The sequence below is a fragment of the Trachymyrmex septentrionalis genome, unplaced genomic scaffold (genome assembly GCF_001594115.1).
Source record: "Trachymyrmex septentrionalis isolate Tsep2-gDNA-1 unplaced genomic scaffold, Tsep1.0 scaffold83, whole genome shotgun sequence".
In the NCBI taxonomy this organism is placed as follows: domain Eukaryota; kingdom Metazoa; phylum Arthropoda; class Insecta; order Hymenoptera; family Formicidae; genus Trachymyrmex; species Trachymyrmex septentrionalis.
Window position 1 is genome coordinate 1,420,865 of NW_017306018.1, and position 17,813 is coordinate 1,438,677.

A 17,813-nucleotide genomic window follows, 5' to 3' on the forward strand; every position below is an offset into this window, starting at 1 on the left:
GTAACTACATATTACTATAATTATTATTATACCTGTAACTACTGTAGTATTAGCAATAATAACTATATATATAGTTCTATCAACCAATATATACAGTTGGCAACCGAAAATGACTATAATTGTAGTTATTATAACCGTATGAGTGGTTGAAATAATTATAATTATATAGTCACTTGAATCATTCTTTTATGGTAATACCAAATAGTTGTTTTCTCAACGTAAGATTTCTCTTATTTAATTAGATTTATTCTCATCGATCCAAATTCGTATTAATTGAAATTATTTTATCACGCGTTATGAAAGTAGCTTATCTTTATTCATATATCCGACCATTTCGTTCATTGACTATATATGATAAGAATGATTGACGACAACGGAAAGAACGGCGTTGAAATAAATCTGGCTGCGATTTCGACAGATTTCAGAGTCGCGCGCGCGTTACCACGTGGGCGACTTAATTTTCGCGGATATACGCCGTTGAATCATAGTTGATGTGAGTCTGAATCACCACATATTTCTCAAAAGTGCAACGCGAGCGTTGGCCGATGGCGAAAATTGGCCGCAAGCATGACAAATTCGACAGGAGTGACAACGCGACTGGGTGATTTTCAAGCGTTGGCGGAAGATTACGTCTTAAAATTGCGAAAATGATTTTTGTCTCGCGTCGTTTTCACAAAAGCGCATCACGTTTTTGTCGTTCGAACGAAGATAAGCTTTAATTTTTAATTTAATTTCATTTATTGTGTATTTAGAGACTTATATTTGAGGTACTAAAAGACGAATAAATACACACTTTAAGTGGAATGCTTCAAACGGAAGCATTAGTGTTAATTAGTAAATCTTAGTGATAAATAGTAATAAATTTTTACCCGTATACTAAAAAAAAATTCTAAATTTTAATAAAATATTTACTCATTGAAAAAACTGATAGTTTTTACACTGATACAAAAATCATTGATTTACACTGTAAAAAATAAAATGTTAATTCTAAGTTAAAGACGTATAATAAACTTTCTGAGGTATGCTAAAATTAACATTTTTGTGTTAATTTTCAGATTTTTGTATACTCCAAAAAGTCCATTATTACATCTTTAAATTAAAATTGACATTTTATTTTTTACAGTGTAAATCAATGGTTTTTGTACCAAATAAATATATGTTTAGTAAATAGTTAGCACTACATAAACAAATGATTTGTTAAAATTTAATATATTTTTTCACTATACGAAAATCGCTCGTTCTTTAAGAGAAGAAACGTCAAAATACCGAATGGCTCTCAGGTCAAAAGCGGAATATCATTTTCAGTCGAAAACGAGAATGACTTTTAGTGAATTTAGCTTCAGGGATATATAAACGACAGGATTTTATTCTTTATTTAACTTCAAAGTTTGTTTTAACAGATTGACAGTTCGAGAATCGATTGGGATTCAGTGTTCAGGCTAGGACGAATACTGAAATAGTCAGTAAGTCGATACGACTTATGCGGGCGTCACAGGTACTTGAGGCGTGAATAACAGGCATAAATTTCTTTTTCGCGTGTCCCGCCGGACTTTCGCTTGCTGACAACCGAAATTAGACGTTAAATTGCATGCTACGAGAAATATGTGACGCGTGACCACATTTACGACTTCGAATCAGAAATAGAGTTCGAAGCAACAGCCCTGTGCATGCGAGTGACAATTACGAGAGGCTACGTTATAATTATTGTTTAAATCAATTACACGTTTAAAATCTATGACGATCGTATATATGTCGTTCGCGAAAACAATATATTTTATCTCTAATGTACCTATAACTCTATTATACCTATAAAAAAAAGCAGGTACGCTAAAATTTATTAATGCAGAGTAAAGATTAACGCGAATTCTCTTACTTATAAATATTTTTTATAATATGATATTTTGAGTTTTGTATGTTTTAAATGCACATCGATGTTGCACTGATTTCGTTCCGGCAATTTATTATTTTTTTACCGGAAGTAAAACCTTTGACATCGATAACGTTGCGCTGGTATGTAGAAAAAAGGAGAACACTCGTCGCGGAAAAGTTTGTCCGCGGGACAAAAGGGGCTCGTATGTTTCCAATTGCTTTTTCTTTCTTCCTCCTTTTTCCTGGCTTTTTCCATCAAAGCAGCTCACAGGGGAGAGATAAAAGCACAGTAGTATCAGTACGCGATATCGGCGGCGAATTTTATATATCGCTGTTCGTCAAGCCTGCCAAACTGTCGAGACTCGAGTGATGGACATGCTCAGACGTTTTATCGCGTGCAAATGTACGCGGCCGTTATCGTAAGTGTGCTCGTGGTTAATAAATAATATCCATTGTCCATCAGGATGATGTTTATGGAGCTGACCGTTGGTTTAGCTGCTTTTTTTCGTTGCTATTATTTATTCTACATTATTTATTCTATACATCTCATATATGGATGATCCTTTACTTGCATAATATTTGCAAGGGAAGAACGATTTTGTTGAAGTACACTGAAAGTTGAAAGAACAAATTTGGCTAGATACAAATCTGTAAATAATTTTGCAGGAATCTTAAGGTGAGCAATGCTGCAAAATGTTTTGATATTCTAGAAATTTTGTCGTCCTACCTAATTATTTTGATGGTCCATCAAAATTATTTGTTAAATCTGTACTAGCTAAATTTTTCGATTCTTCAGCAAAATTGCTCTTTCGATGTACACAAAAATTTAGCCAGATCCAGAAAATAATTTTGTTACGTCAAAACAATTACATTTGTATCTTAAGATAGACCGTACAACAAGTTTTAACAATCACTATGAACATCCTACATAATTATTTTGATGGTCCAAACAAAATTATTTTCTGTATGGCTAAATTTCTAGACACTTCAGCAAAACCGTCCTTTTCGTGTGTATATTAAATTAGTTTTTACTAGAATCCTAGAAGTGGCGATTCTTTTAATATTCACACGGAATTCAGGAACTGGGAGAACTGTGGAAGATTACGTTTAGTATCTAATATACAAGGGCGAGGAACAAAAAAAAAGTTAATACCATTGGAGTCTTTATTCGCGGTGTTAATTACTTCATCCGTTGCATCGTTAAACGCATTTTTCTGCAGAAACGCAAAAAAGAGATAAAGAAGAGAGATCGTAAAGGACTGAAAAAAGCTATCGGAGTTTTATGACGATGACTACAGTGAACGGCCAACGAAATCCCACTCGTTCATTCGGCTCTCTCAACTCGTGCGGGTTTGTTTTATGTTCTTCGATGCGCGGTTGTGAAACTCGTGGGCAGATTACGCTTGCGAGTCTTCGCGGAGCGGCTTACTTGGCGCATGGTATCATCTTCCTTTATTCGACGATATCACGAATTCCCCTCCGGGCGTTCTCATTTCTGCACGTGCGAAATGGTCATCACGTTCCACGCTGCTTATGGCGAAATAAAAAAATAAAAAAAGAAACACATATCCATGGTAATTCACGATATGCACGTTTTGCGCGTGAGGTTTCGATAGCGGCGAGAGAACAATTTACAATATTCTACCTATCAGGAAAAATGCGAGAACGTAAAGCTCGATGTAAAAATTTTCAGGTTTACTCGACAATGTGTACCAAAAAAAGTCGAAATATTCAGAAGCGAATGTTGGTACTTGTGACGTTTTCCTCGATATTTATTGGTTACAAACAAATTTGACTGTGATGACGAAATATACATTTCTGTGAAATATATCTTATTTTGTCTATTAATTGTAAAAAAAAAGAATGAAATAGATGATTTATTTGTTAGGAATCAAATTTTATTTTACTACATTTAAATACGGATTTCTTTTAGTAAAATAAACATTATGTCTCTCACACACACACACACACACACATAATTAAAGTACCGTTTTTGCAGTGTGTGTAAAATATTAAATTACGAAACAAAATATTATCTGTTTTTTTTTTTATTTAATATGTGTGTAACGTGTACTACTGCAAGATATTTCCAAAATTCTGTATAAATTTTTAGCTTTCAACCTTTTTTACTTGCATTATGAATTTGCAAAAAAAAAAATACTTGTAAAAATTATCATTTTTTATCGCACGCAGATTCTTGCGACAGAAAATCAGGTGATCAGATATTATTTCTGAAATTATTCTCACGCGAAAACTTTGAAAAGTTCCTTGAGAGAATTTTTTATTCCCACATATTCGCGTGGTATTTTTTGGGGAAAAGAATCTTTTAACGGAAAGTTGAAAGCGGATCAAAAGCTACTATGATACGTACAACAGGAACGGAATGGATGATTCGGAGCGATTCGTTTTTGCTCTCACCGAAGATCATAAATCAGTAACGCACCGTCTGATTCGCGGATCAATAAGAGTTCGGTTCGCTCGTTACGAGAGCGACGTTTCAGTGTGAAACAATGGTTCATGCTTTCCGCGTTTTCCGTTCCGCGGTATGAATCCGGCCAATTTATGCTCCATAGATTGCAGCATGGAAAACTGCCCGAGATTTTGGGATGTGTTATTCAAACGATCGTAGGCGAAAAGAAGTTTTATGAGAGGAAGAACGAAGTTCGATTCGAGCCCTCGCTAGGATTTTCAATAGGATTTGTTTTCTGTGGTTCAACTATACAGTGTGTAACTTTTGGAACTTAAAGTGAGATAGATATGTATTTAATATTTGGCGAAAGCGAGAAAAATGTTTTGCGAGTTTTAATGCAATTTAATACAGGAATTAAAAAAAACAGACCTAGTATAACTACGCTTCTCAAACGTTGTGAAAAAATTCTGGATGACGCGATACTTTAAATTTTATCATGACAATCGTGGAAGCCTCACGTGACTGTTTCACTTTCCTTTTTAACTAAATTACAATTTTAATACAGTTCTATATTTTTTTGTTCTGTTAACTTGTATAATATTTTCCGCGCGCAATCTCATGATGTTCCAGTGTTATGTTATTTCCGTGATGTTTCAGAGTGTTTGCAGAATTAAAATTTTAAATCTTTTAAATAGCATATCTCACAGTTTACCAAAATAAGTTATACATACAGATTATTCTGGACTTTTTTCAGTACAAATTTCAAAAATGCGATCACGCTGCAATTTTTTTCAAGGATCCATTAAATCTTTCAGAAGTGATAACTTCGAAGAAAAAACGGTAAAATTTGCTTAAAAAACGCATAATAAATTGCACGCTCAGTTTGCGAAGTTGTTGGCGCTCCAATGTGTTATGTCGACAAGTATTGATTAACTAAACTATCATCGAGATTAAGATCGAACGAAACCCTGTGGAATACTCTATGTAGGCCAACTAAATAACTCCGCTACACGACAGTCTGTATAAACTCGCGAGACGATATTCTACGTGAATTGAAAAAGCTTTTTCGCGTCGCCGCAATCTACAACCAATTGCAAGTTTACGTTTCTTCGACTCCAAGTGCTATTGAGGTTCTATGAAACTTTTGTGAGGTATGGAGCCAAATATAATTCGTTAGCTAGCCTTTCGAACTTTAGAAATAATTCCACATAAATACGATCGCATTAATATATCTCCTTACATATATTTCGGTACACTCTGGCATCTATATAACGTTATCATTATACTCGCAGCTATTATTATTTTCATTGTGATGAATTAATTGAGATAAAATGGAACTGAGAGATAATTATACCTCGCGGCGCATCATAAAGCATCGATTCTAAATCGGCTCTGGCTGCACTATATAATGCGCCAGCGGAATCCACCCGCAGTTCTCAATGCTTAACTCAACGTCTTAAATCCAATAAGAAGAGGCTCGTCGTCGTCGGATGAAATGAGGTGCTCCGACGGGGTGAACGTCTCTCCTCTTTCCCGCCGGCGAAATTAGCGTTTTCGAGTCGCTTGAATTATTCAACTACGCCGCTACATAGCACCGCCTTATCTTCCGGCTTTAATAATTTTCCCGGTCGTGCTGCAATTGCGGCACGCAAAAGTCTGCTCCATTTGCTACTGCATATCCGCCAGAAAAGAGTTCAGTTCCTCTTCTGAATTATGAATGCCGCGAGTGAGAGAACGCAAAGGATATGCGTCTGTAGGTTTAAGTAGCCCGAAAGGATGAAAAAAAAAAAATTAAATTTAAATTCTCTTCAAGAACATTTTTATAAAGATATTTTTTATTAGCATAAAAAAAAACTCTAGTGTAAAGATACACTCAGTATAAAGTATATAAACATATCAAAGTAACGGTGATCCTTTCTAAAAAATTCAAGTGATAAAAATATGCCCGACGTTTATTGCCGATCATAGAATGATTTTGCATATATAAGCTTTTTCACAAAAGTGTGACGTTCCGCGCTGTTGCATAGACAATTTCTCGCAACTACTTACAAGCGAGGCTACGAGAGTGATACAAAGTTACTTTCTACGTGGATTAATGCCGGGGCAGCTAACACCGAGGCGAAGTAAACGGCATTACCTCACCTCGGCGCAATAAAGAGGAACTAATTTCGCTCTTCCGGCCGCGGTAGGATGCAGGTCAGACTTCTGCATCGCAAGCACACGGGGGAAAATGATTAAGCCCGAAATATAGGGGTGTAGCAGCAGCTACATCAAGGTTGTATCCTGTTGAATAATTCTCATGGCGACTTCAAAGCAACTTCAACACCGTAGGTTAGCAATCTAAGCTTTTGAAAATTTCAACGTCGGATGAAGAGAGTTTCGAAAATACCGAATATCTCCGTTATGTACAGAATAATTTCGTCGAAGTTAATTTATGTATACGTTTACCCTTCGAAAAAATCAGCAACTACAGTATTAATGATGCAATACCAATTGCACGTACAGTTACGTGAAAAATTATTAGTATTTCTGAAAGAAATTTGTCGCGTACTATATATAGGTACGAGCTACTCTGACAAAAATGAGCGGAGTGCATGTGTAACTCTCTGTAAATTGCGGCAAGATTGCCCAGAAATTGCACGTGCAATGAGTCGATCGATTTTACGGAAATAGAACCTTCCACAATGGGAAAAACAAGGATATTTTCTGCTGCATACAATGAAAGTAACTTTTATTCTAAATGAAGAAATATTTAATTAAAGAATTATATTTGAAAATGAGAAACGAGAGAAAGATAATATAATTTTTTGCGTAAATAAATTTAAATGTCAAAATTTTGAACGATATGATGAACTCATGGATTGAAATAGTAAGTTTTTTGAGTATGAATTATTGTTATTAAAAATGTAAAGGTATGTGCAAAAATTGTTTTTAATTGCAAAAAGAGGATCAATATAGATAAAAATATATAACTGAGTGTTTATTAAAGAAAAATATTCGTGAAATTTAAAAATAATCCGGGTAATTTTTTTTTTCTTGAAAATTATTAAAAAAGAGCGATTTTTGCCGAGGTCTCGTCCCCGTTTTTCATCTCTAAGTTTTCATCTCTTTTGATGAAAATAAGCTACGACAAAAATGCAGTATTTATTTAACATCTCTCGGACAGCGGGCTTGAGAACAAATGTTAGCACGCATTCCGCGCGATGAACGAATATGTGTTCGTACATTTAGCTCTTATGAATGTGATTATCTCGAACAGAATCACGCTTCATTCTCGCGACCGAATGCATAAAGACGACGTCATCTGGTTTCCTCTTCTTGGTTTTTCATAGTGAATCTTTGTAAGCTTCTCGACCACCGCAAAACGAATAAACTGTCGGACCACGTTCGACAGTTTCTCCTGTTTTTCCTTACCTTGGCACCAACTCCTCTAAGTTGTCTCAAATTTTTAAAAAGGAGACAGATGAGTTTAAAAATATTGAAATAAAACAAGACACCATTAAATTATATTTAATATTTTTGCAACGAAAAGACGTTATCTCGATACAATCTTTTAAAGCGATATATTTCAGATTATATTTTCTTAGAGCAAATGTTTCCATTAAAATTAATCTCATTATACTTTCTTTCGGTCTTTGTTGCGTCAAATTAAGTGTGTCTTCTAGAAATTATTTTTATCCATTCTGTGCGTTTTATCTATGAAAATCGGAATATCTGCGAGAAAAATTGATGGACGCTATAGACGCGGTTAGAAATAAGAAAACAAATTTACCGAGCATGGAGAGACAAAGATATATTTCCTCGACGTGACCTACAAAGCCTTTCTCGAGGTAACGCTCGAAAGTTATCATTCGAAGTCACCGTGTAACTTTATACGGTGGTTATAATGGCAAAAAATGTAATTGTAAAGCTTGTCCTAAGTGCGCGAAGCCCTGCCTGAAAACGAGGTGGAATGCGACGACTTATTGCAGGCGGGCCGTTAACTTTTTCCGCGTGCTCGGCGCGGTTGGTAAACCGGTGGCTAAGCTGGATGGCTGTATCTCCTGTCTACGCCGCTTTACTTTCCCTGCTGGGTTTTACTCGCGGAATTATTATCACAGTAGACGAGATATACCGGAGCGGTTATTCAGCCCGAAACGTGACGTTTTTACGGCCGTGGAAAGCGCCCTGGAAGCGCTCTCGCGTAATCGCGCGGATGCATATACTGCAGATATATTACGATACACTCTCGAAGATAGAGCGAATTTTTCCGACGACAAGAGAAGAACGATCCTGACAAAACGATCGATCGTTCGTACTTATATAGTTTTGAGAGAGAGAGAGAGAGAGAGCTGCGAATTTCACGGCAAATTATTGGAGGTTCAGCGGAGGAAGAGAGCTGCTCTATTTAACACCTGGGGATTCGCGTCGCTTAAGCTAATCGAATTAGTCTTGCGTGCCCGAGAGATTCACCAAAGTATTCATTAGGCGACTGAGAACAAGCACGGATTATTCGTTGCTGTAATCGAAGGATGTGATACGCTATACACGGTACCTTCGAAAATTGCGATATTGAGTTATGGATAACTTGCTATTCCTCATTCAGTGGAAACTCGATACGAAACTCTCAATAACAACATTATGCGCCCACCTATGTGTAGCTTTTTGTGACAGGACATTGTTTGCAAGTAAAAATTTCATCGATTAATTGACTGTGATTGAAACTTTTGAAAAGAAATTCCATCTCCATGTAACATGTAACTAAAATGGAATTAGGTAACAGTATTTAATTTACTTTTTATCTCCAATTCTTCTATTTTTCACATTCACAAGTTTCCAATCAAAGTACATTTTTTTCTCTGTGCGAAAAAAAAAACCAATTTACACGTCAATTCTCTGCAATATTTGAAGCGGTATTTACATAAATATATCATTGTTTGTTATTTTTTCAGCCGACAAAGCTCAACGTCTACAAGAACGACGCCGAAAGCTGGGACTACACAACGCCTACACTGGGTGAGTCTATCTCTCCTTTTCTCTTTCATCTCCCTTAGTTCTTTTTTTATTTCCTTTTATTGGTGTTATGTACGTGTAACTTCACAACACATCACTCCCCTCGCGTCTCTTGACATGCGTTTCAGCAATCGACAGCATGAAAGTGCAGAATCGAACAAGTCTGCTTTTTTTGAAACGTCACTAATATTTTTTAGTATCAGCCAACGTAATCCGAAATGTTTAAATTTTTAATCATCAAATGTTTTTCAAATCTCAATTTTATGTACATCATTAACATATTTAAAATATGATTTTTCTGAAGGAAATTTAATTCAGCTGTGTTCATGACGTGTTGCTTAATAGAAACGACATATATCTAGTGATTGATCAAATTTTTATAAAACTTTATGCAAGTACGATTTAACTTTGGGAGTACTAGATTTTTGCAATAAACGTTAAACTGCATTTATCGAATATAATAAAATTATTGACAAAGATAAGCTTGCTCGATTCTTGCATACAAGTCGTCAATTTTATCGCATTCTCCAGAGAGGAGTGGTGTCCAACTGATTTCTTCCTGCAGAATCCGATTTAATTAGCGGCGGCCATTACGTACGTGCGAAACGCACGGAGGATCGTTCCCTACGCCGATCGTGTTGCGATTTCTCCCCTTTTTTTAGTTCATCATTTGTGCCGCTTCTGTGCCTTGTTGCACATAATGGGGAAAGCTTAATTGGATCAAACAGTATCTAGACGCAAAAAGGCTTCGCCTGCCGGCTTTGCTCGCACAAGCTTCGAAGAAAATATTTTTTCTTTCGAATATTTTATTTACCTAAAGAGAAAATTAAGCGAGTCTGCATTTCTATCGTTCATTGAACATTTTAATGATTATAGATAACGTTTCTTTTTTTTTTTTTTGTAAATTTAAAATTTTTATATTACTTAATTACTAGTTTTAATCCTTTCTTGACGTTTTAAATTAGTTTCAATCTTTTTTAATCTAGCAATTGTTCGTTTTCGTTTGACCTTTCTGTCACTTTTTTAAACATTTTTTATAAATATTAAATGTTAAACAACTTTCTATATATATCTACGTGAAAAATGATGGTTACAAAAAAAAAGCTTGCAAAACACGTTTGAGAATCCATTGCAATCCGGTTTTTGAAATGAGAGACCAATCCGAAAATGCCGCGACAATGCGATGGGAACGATCCTCGAGCTTAAAAATCGCTCGACCGTCATACGCATGAATTCGTCGCGGACATTCACATATCACAGAATCCGAATAGATATCTATTCACTCTGGAATACGAGGCGACGAGAGAGAGCAGGAAATATGGAAGTGCGTGATAATTTGGACCACCCGACGAAACGTATAAATATTCCGAAGCGGCAAATTATATGCAAATGCATCGTAATAAATCCATATTCAAAATACATCTCGTTACAAGGGTATTGAATGAATTTTACGCGGCAAAACAGCGACGCACCGTCGCGAATATCAACCCGGCTGGCAACACATTTCTCGAATTACAACTTCGTATGCGGAATGCGTTAATATATATTACTCTGAATAAAATGCAAAATGCATTTGTAGCGAAGTAATTATATCTTACTTTGACATTTAACGCTTTTCACAGCTAACGTGATAGTCTGGCTCGTTTTGCATTATTTATATCCACCTTGTTATCCACCTTATTATCCGTAACAGGCTTCCTGCAATAAGCCATTACCTAAATTTTAAGCCGTAAGAAATCGAACCAATCTTATGTTGATTATTCTTCTCACATTCGACTGTGATTGGTCAATTTCTTACGGCTTAAAGCCTAAGCTAAATAAGCCATTAGGCTTATTGTATAAAGCCTGTATAAAGTTAATCCTATATATTCTCTCCCCCTCCCCGTCCCCATCTCAATAACAGACGGCCTTGCGAAAAAGTATGTAACAAAAGGCAAAATGAAGTTGGGAACCCGCGCTTACAAATTATTCTTGCGAATCACGGTTCACTGACCAACGATTAAATCGCTCGCCCGAGGGCGCGAACGCTCGAGAGCAGAGTTGCGGCCTTCGCATTGCAAAAGTGTAACCGTTTAGCAGCTCAACGCCGCTTGGTTATGACGCGTATATTATTTCGAGTTATCTTACGACATTAATTACCGCGTTTCTTTCTACCACGGCTTAATGAAGATTACCAACGCCACGTGGCGATCCTCGCCTCGAACTATTAGCTCCGTTTTCGAGATAATTGCCCTTCGCGTCGAGGTGCTGCGGTTGTTTCCTCGCGCGAATTGGAGCGTCAAATTGCAATTATACAAAAGACAATTTAGATGGATAGTTCATTTCCACAAGTAGACACCCCGGAAAAATGAAAAATCCTCCCCACTGAAATTGACTTACAGCTGGAAACGAGATTAACAGAAGAGTGACCTTAATTTTCGGTATTGTAATAATACATATTAATCCTTTCTTAAAGAAAAAACGCATTGAATATTTGAGTATTGTTGTCATAATAGACATTGAAACAATATTTGAATAATTGTTAATTTTATATATTTGTAATTAATAAAAAAAGAAAATTCTCTTAGTCTGTCTAACGAAATGAAGCTACTCACATGCGCACTTTAAGTATAATTCCTGTTTGAATTAATAATCTCATTTTTTTTTATCTTTATAAAGATAAGAGGTTTGAGTCACGCTGTTATCATTTAGATTGTATTCACAGCTCGTGTTTATTTCAAGATTGTCCTAAGTAATATCTTAAGATACGAGTCTATGTGTTAGGTTTATGACGATCTTAAGACGATCTTAAATATAAGAACCAGCCTATATATTGCAAGTGTTCAGTGTTAAGTTCAGAGTAATGCAGTTATAACTTGATAGTAGTAACGTCCTGAAACACGCGAAGAAAATTACTCGTCCGAATTCAAAAGCTAGCTAACGTGTAAACGCACGTGTAAGACTCCTCGTATTGCTGTAATTAGCGTAAAGCAATTGCCGGAATATCGCGTGCCAGGTACAAACCTTACAAGCAGAATTTCAGCCGAAACGACAATCGAGCAGGGCACTCGAGGAATTCGCCCCAATTACGACACGGGCTTGACGTTCTGTCACCAGCAGACATCATCGACGGCGTAGCCTTTCGACTGCACGAAATCTCTGAGCCCTTAGAGATGGATTTCCGCACTGATTGACGCCCTTTTCGGACGTAACGAATGAAATTCGCTCGCTAAGAACTTGTCCTATAAGATACAAGTATCTTCATTATATAGGCCACGCCCTTCGCTGTCGTTCTTTCTCATGGGATTCATCTTCCGGGTTGTCATTTTCATTTAAAATCAAATTAAAGTTAGGAATAAGTTATGAGTACATTTAGAATTATTATTTAAAAGAAAAAGGTATTAGGAAAGTTATTTAATTCGATACTGAAATATCGTTGACTTAGGTTATTTTTTCAAACATGGTTTTTTTTTTTTTTTAATTTGATCCAAAATTATACTTTAGATTTGATGATCCAATTTCCCAAGTTGAATTACTTTTGTGCACGTAATGTTATGTAAGACAATTGGAGAATATATATATATATATATATAATATATATACGCTTTTTTTAATTCGCTATTGTGTAAAATTAATTAAATTTCACTTTAAATATTTTTTATCGAAAAGTTATAATTTTTCCAGTTACACTATTGGCACTGTTATTGTATTATCAGGTTTTAGAAATTTGCAAAATTCAGACCGCAAAACGTACAAAAGCTGAAACAAACGCAATATATCCATCCGCGCGACTAAATAAAATAATATCGGTACTATATTGATAGAATTCTATCAATTCCTGGATAGTGGCTGTCTTGTTATCCCTGGAAGGAACTCGATTACGAAATCCCCTCCGGGATTCGCGTCGACAAACCCGTCTGCCGAACTAATTGCATCGGAGATAGGTCAGGTCGATCGCTGTACTTCTAACCTTTCGATCCTTGCATCCGCGTCTCGCGGATGAAAGTTTCATTAGGTCTAGAGGCGATATCGGCGCGGTTTCAACCGCAACCTGCATTTCCGCGAAGGAGAAACCGCCGCGCCGTTTTTGCACATTCGAGATAGTGGGCATCGCGTATCGATCCGAACGCCATTGCCGGCTCGAGCCGCTTACCGTGAAAGTGGCGTAAATCAAATCGTGAAGGGTGATCAATTTAAACCGGTCATCAATAAGAACATAAGCTATTTGTTACGTGTTTTAAAATAGGCAGTAGATAGGCGCTTAGATAGGTGTTCAGAACTTGAACTTCAGCTTCAGCTAAACGAAGCGTGTAAATGGGTGAAAGAGCAATGCCGTGTTCTTATCGGCGTAGTACAGATACCGTCGTAGTCGCTTAAACTGTTAGCTCCCAATAAAACGAGTGGAGCAACGAGCACGATCACGTTGCCGTAAACGTCAACCGAAACCGAAAATAAACCCGGCTTGCTTCACTTTTGTATTTTAATCATACTGTACGTGAGAGAGTAGCATTGTGCAACAAACGGCGCGCCTCCATCCTTGCGAATCTCCGGGCGATTAAGATCCGCGATTAATCCGCTGCCTCTGTCCGTTCAATTACACTTGCAGAAATAACGTTCGGCCGGACGCGATTAATCCCCCTCCCCGATCGCGTTACCCTCAATTTTCTGTCACCGCCGATCCGGTATTCCGATTTGGCAACGGTGACGACGACGGCAGACCGTCCTCGACAAACCCGCCATTGGCTCCGCCGTTCGTTTCCCCGTTTCTCCACGTGTATAAATGTCGCGCACAAAGGATGTCGCGTCAACGTCGACGACGGCGAACAAAGCCAAGTTTGTTTCGAGAAAGTGGGCAGGCCGATGTGATTTTATTATACCCGGCGCGCGAGGCACCTATCTGAGGCAGCATGATCAAATAAACGAGTTACGTTGTAACACGAGCATCGGGTGAGGCTCCATTTCGCTTTTATCACGAGGATTGTAACTTCAACGTTTAACGGAGAAATGAGAGGAAATGAGAAAAAATAAAAACCGGGAATCCTGAGCAAGCGAGTCTAATAGGCTTACTTTAATGGATGCATATACTTATATTTTCGAAATCCTCGCTCGTTGAATAAATCTTACCTTTTTAACTTGAACTCTGAGACAGATTCGCAAGAGAGTCACGTGTGCCTCCTCTCTTTTCTCAGAAAGTTACAAGCACGCAAATGAAGGTATATACTACTTGCTGAGAAGCATCTGCGCTTGACGGAGAACGTCTTGCTTTGTCATCCTAATGCATTCATTCATAAGAAATTTACGAACTTTTTAATGCATCTCGTTTACTGTATCTATAAAGTGGTTCATGTTACTTTCTTTTTTCTTTTTTCTTTTTTTTTTTTTTTTCGTGTGACTTTGTTCGAACGAAAGTTCTTTTCTTCTCTCGTAGTTGTCGAAGAGAAGAAAAATTGAATTACGTTACTTATCGACATTTTCGTGATGACTGAATTCTCCTTGTCGCAATTAAAAGTATTTTGTCTTGAAATGCGCCAATAATAATTTAGACATATCGGAAGGAGTGCAAACCTATTGAATTGAGTTTTTTGTCTCTTGACAAAATATTATATGACATATTATATGAAAATAATATGTAAAATGTTATATACACATTAAAATATTATATTCACGTATACCTACAATTATATATTGCGTTAAAAACGACGATGAAATATTCACCACGAATCATTATAATACATGATGTTATCATCATCTTCACATGATTAATTTCAACAAAGCTGGCACCAATACTCGTGGAGCTGCGGACTTGCTTATTACAACTAGAATAAATTTCTATATATTTATTATTTCGGGCACATATTACACGTGATAAAGTTTATATTATGAAATTGTGCCAACTCTATAAATTTCCAGAGTAATTACTTTGCACACAGGATGACGTTAGCAGACATTTCTGTATACTAATAGCTTTCTCGCGCATTACAGCCTCCAAATTAACAAACTTTCACGCTAATTGTTTCTGATGCAACGGTATTGCGACATATATACCATTCCGTATCATTGGACGAATTTTGGCAGATAGTAAATCTAATAAATATTGTTTCCGAGATAAAGCGTAATTAAAATAGAATTTCTTGAGAACTAAATTATTACAGTTTATAATCATTGCTAAGTTCTATATAATCTTTTAGTTTTATTACTAAGATTTTATATATACTAATACGTTACATACTTTGCATTAAAATTCTAATATTTTAGTAACTAACTTTTTTAGTACAATTATTCAGCTTCCGCAACTTTGCTTAATCAGAAGACTAACATACAAGTATTAAATATTATTTTCTCACATAAAAATCCGTAATACAAAAAAAAAATAAATTACAAATGGATCTTGCTGGGGTTGTCAGTAAAAAGAGAACCAAAATATCCCGTGCTCGAGGCAAGAAAGCCGATGTAGTCGTATCCATCGCATCCAAGTATAAATCTTTTGCCGGTGGAGAGATTTAAGTTTGTGACGAGGCTGTGCGAATGCGAGTTGCCCTCAATCGGAGAACGGAACCGGAATAAACTCAACTTTGTGAAGCGTGGTGAAATAGAGACAAGACGAAATGGATTGATCCTTTGCATAAAACTTTAAACTCCAATTCAGCGATTTCTCACTAACGGAACGGAAGCAAGTGTCCGGGACAAATGGCGCGAAAAATCTAAAGGCTTGGTGTTATCGCGAGTTTAATGCTATTCCAGAATCTTTTCGATACCTCTGAAGAAAGATTTCTACAACATCCAATTGTAAAGTGAAACGTCGGTCTCAGTAGTTATCGATTTATGCGTGATGCATAATATTGAAATAAATGGCAATATTTTTCAATAATACTTTAAGAACAGGGCAAAAGTACAAAGTAGTATTATATTAGACCATGATATATAATATCACAACTGAAATGCTTGTTCAGAAAAAATTTAAAATACCTTTACAAATTTTCACAATTGAAAGCAATAATGAAAACTATTCACCACATATCATAAGCTACATTATATGTGAAAACTAACTCATTTCATCTAAACTTAATATAATTAGTACGGAGTTCTTTCTTATAAGATTTGTACGAAAAAGATCTTCCAGAGCATCAGTGACGTCTTGACAGAATGTTTATAATAATTTAATAAAAAAATCTTGATCATTCGGGCTTGAGATTGTTTTGTTAGAATGTTGTCACAAAACTAGAAATCATAGAAACGTCAGGGATATCGAAAGAGGTCAGGAAAATCAGGTAAAAGTTAGAGAACTTTGCAAAATTTTCTGGGAAATAAAAATTCTTGGCTTTAAAAAAACTTTAATACGCGTACATCATATTTACGTAGTTTTGCAATACCACCAACTTAGCAATTAAATGCAAGCAGTGTCCTCAACAAAATATTTGACGATTTTCAAATCAGGACGGAAAAAAAAAAAATTAAAAAACATTATTGAAAGCAACAGAGAGAAATCGTGAAATTTCGTCGGAAAATCAGGGGAAAAAGTTATGGATTCTGTGACGAACTGTTAAAGACGAATGGAAACGGGATGAGTACCGCTGTTGCAAAGCTGTACGTTTCCTTATTGCATGTGAGGAAGGAGTATGGTCCGCGATCAGGAATGTCGAGAGCAAGAGGGTCAATCGCCGCTCGAGCCGACGAAACGGTACGTTGATCTCATCGCAATCGCGACGTATCGGAGTGCAACGAGATATGCGGCATACGCGTTATGAATTGTCCGCGCCTCTTGAAACGCGCCGAGTATCAGGGCACGAAATACCTGTATCGCGAAGCGCGCACAAGTCACAAACGCAGAGCATCAGTATGCACATCAGTATGCACTCCGTTGAAGATTTATGAGTTCGTTGATGCTCATGAGAGACGAACATACTCGTTAACGAGCAAAGTGTCGTCGAGGCTGTAGAATCTCCTTCTGCGAAAGACATTGAATGCTGCCGGTCGACATTCACTTCGGGGATCGTTTAAGCACGACACGATATTAAGCGATCGCTCAAGAGATCGCATATGCTGCCACTTATCATTTCTCGAATTGCACAAGCGATTTCGTGTTGGGAGAAGTTATGGCATATATATATATATATACCCGCTTCAATACGAAATCTAATAAATTTCACTCACGATAGATACAATGCTGCGACTGTAAATGCTGAACAAATTATCGAATTAAGTTAATTTAAAGAGTTTTAAAGCTAGAACTAATGTGCTAAGATAACAGTCTAATTAATTTAATAACTCACTTCTTTTGAAAATTTTAATTTTTTAGAAAGTTTACATTTATGAACATTACTCACATTTGTGCGCAGGAAGTCTTAATTAATTTCACTTACGATAGATCCAATTTTGCGACTGTAAGTGCTGAATAAACTAGCAAATTCATTAGCTTTGAACCCGCTAACAGTTTCAAAGCCAGAAAACTAGTTTAGATCTGCTGAGATAATTTAATTGCTTATTAAATTGCGCACAAAAGCGGTATAATTTATCGGGTCCTATTTCATAAATATTTCAATATCATCTTTAGAGAACTGATATA

The 17,813-nt window shown here is 36.4% G+C and overlaps 1 protein-coding gene across 2 annotated transcripts in view; it reads left to right on the top strand.

Annotated features, from left to right (window-relative positions):
- LOC108755112 (heterogeneous nuclear ribonucleoprotein L) overlaps positions 1-17,813 on the top strand; it is a 162,400-nt gene that overhangs the window by 105,047 nt on the left and 39,540 nt on the right. For both annotated transcript variants that reach the window (XM_018497930.1, XM_018497931.1), the window contains exon 6: positions 9,211-9,274. In XM_018497930.1, coding sequence (XP_018353432.1) covers positions 9,211-9,274 — 64 coding nt within the window. The remainder of the gene's footprint in view (positions 1-9,210; positions 9,275-17,813) is intronic.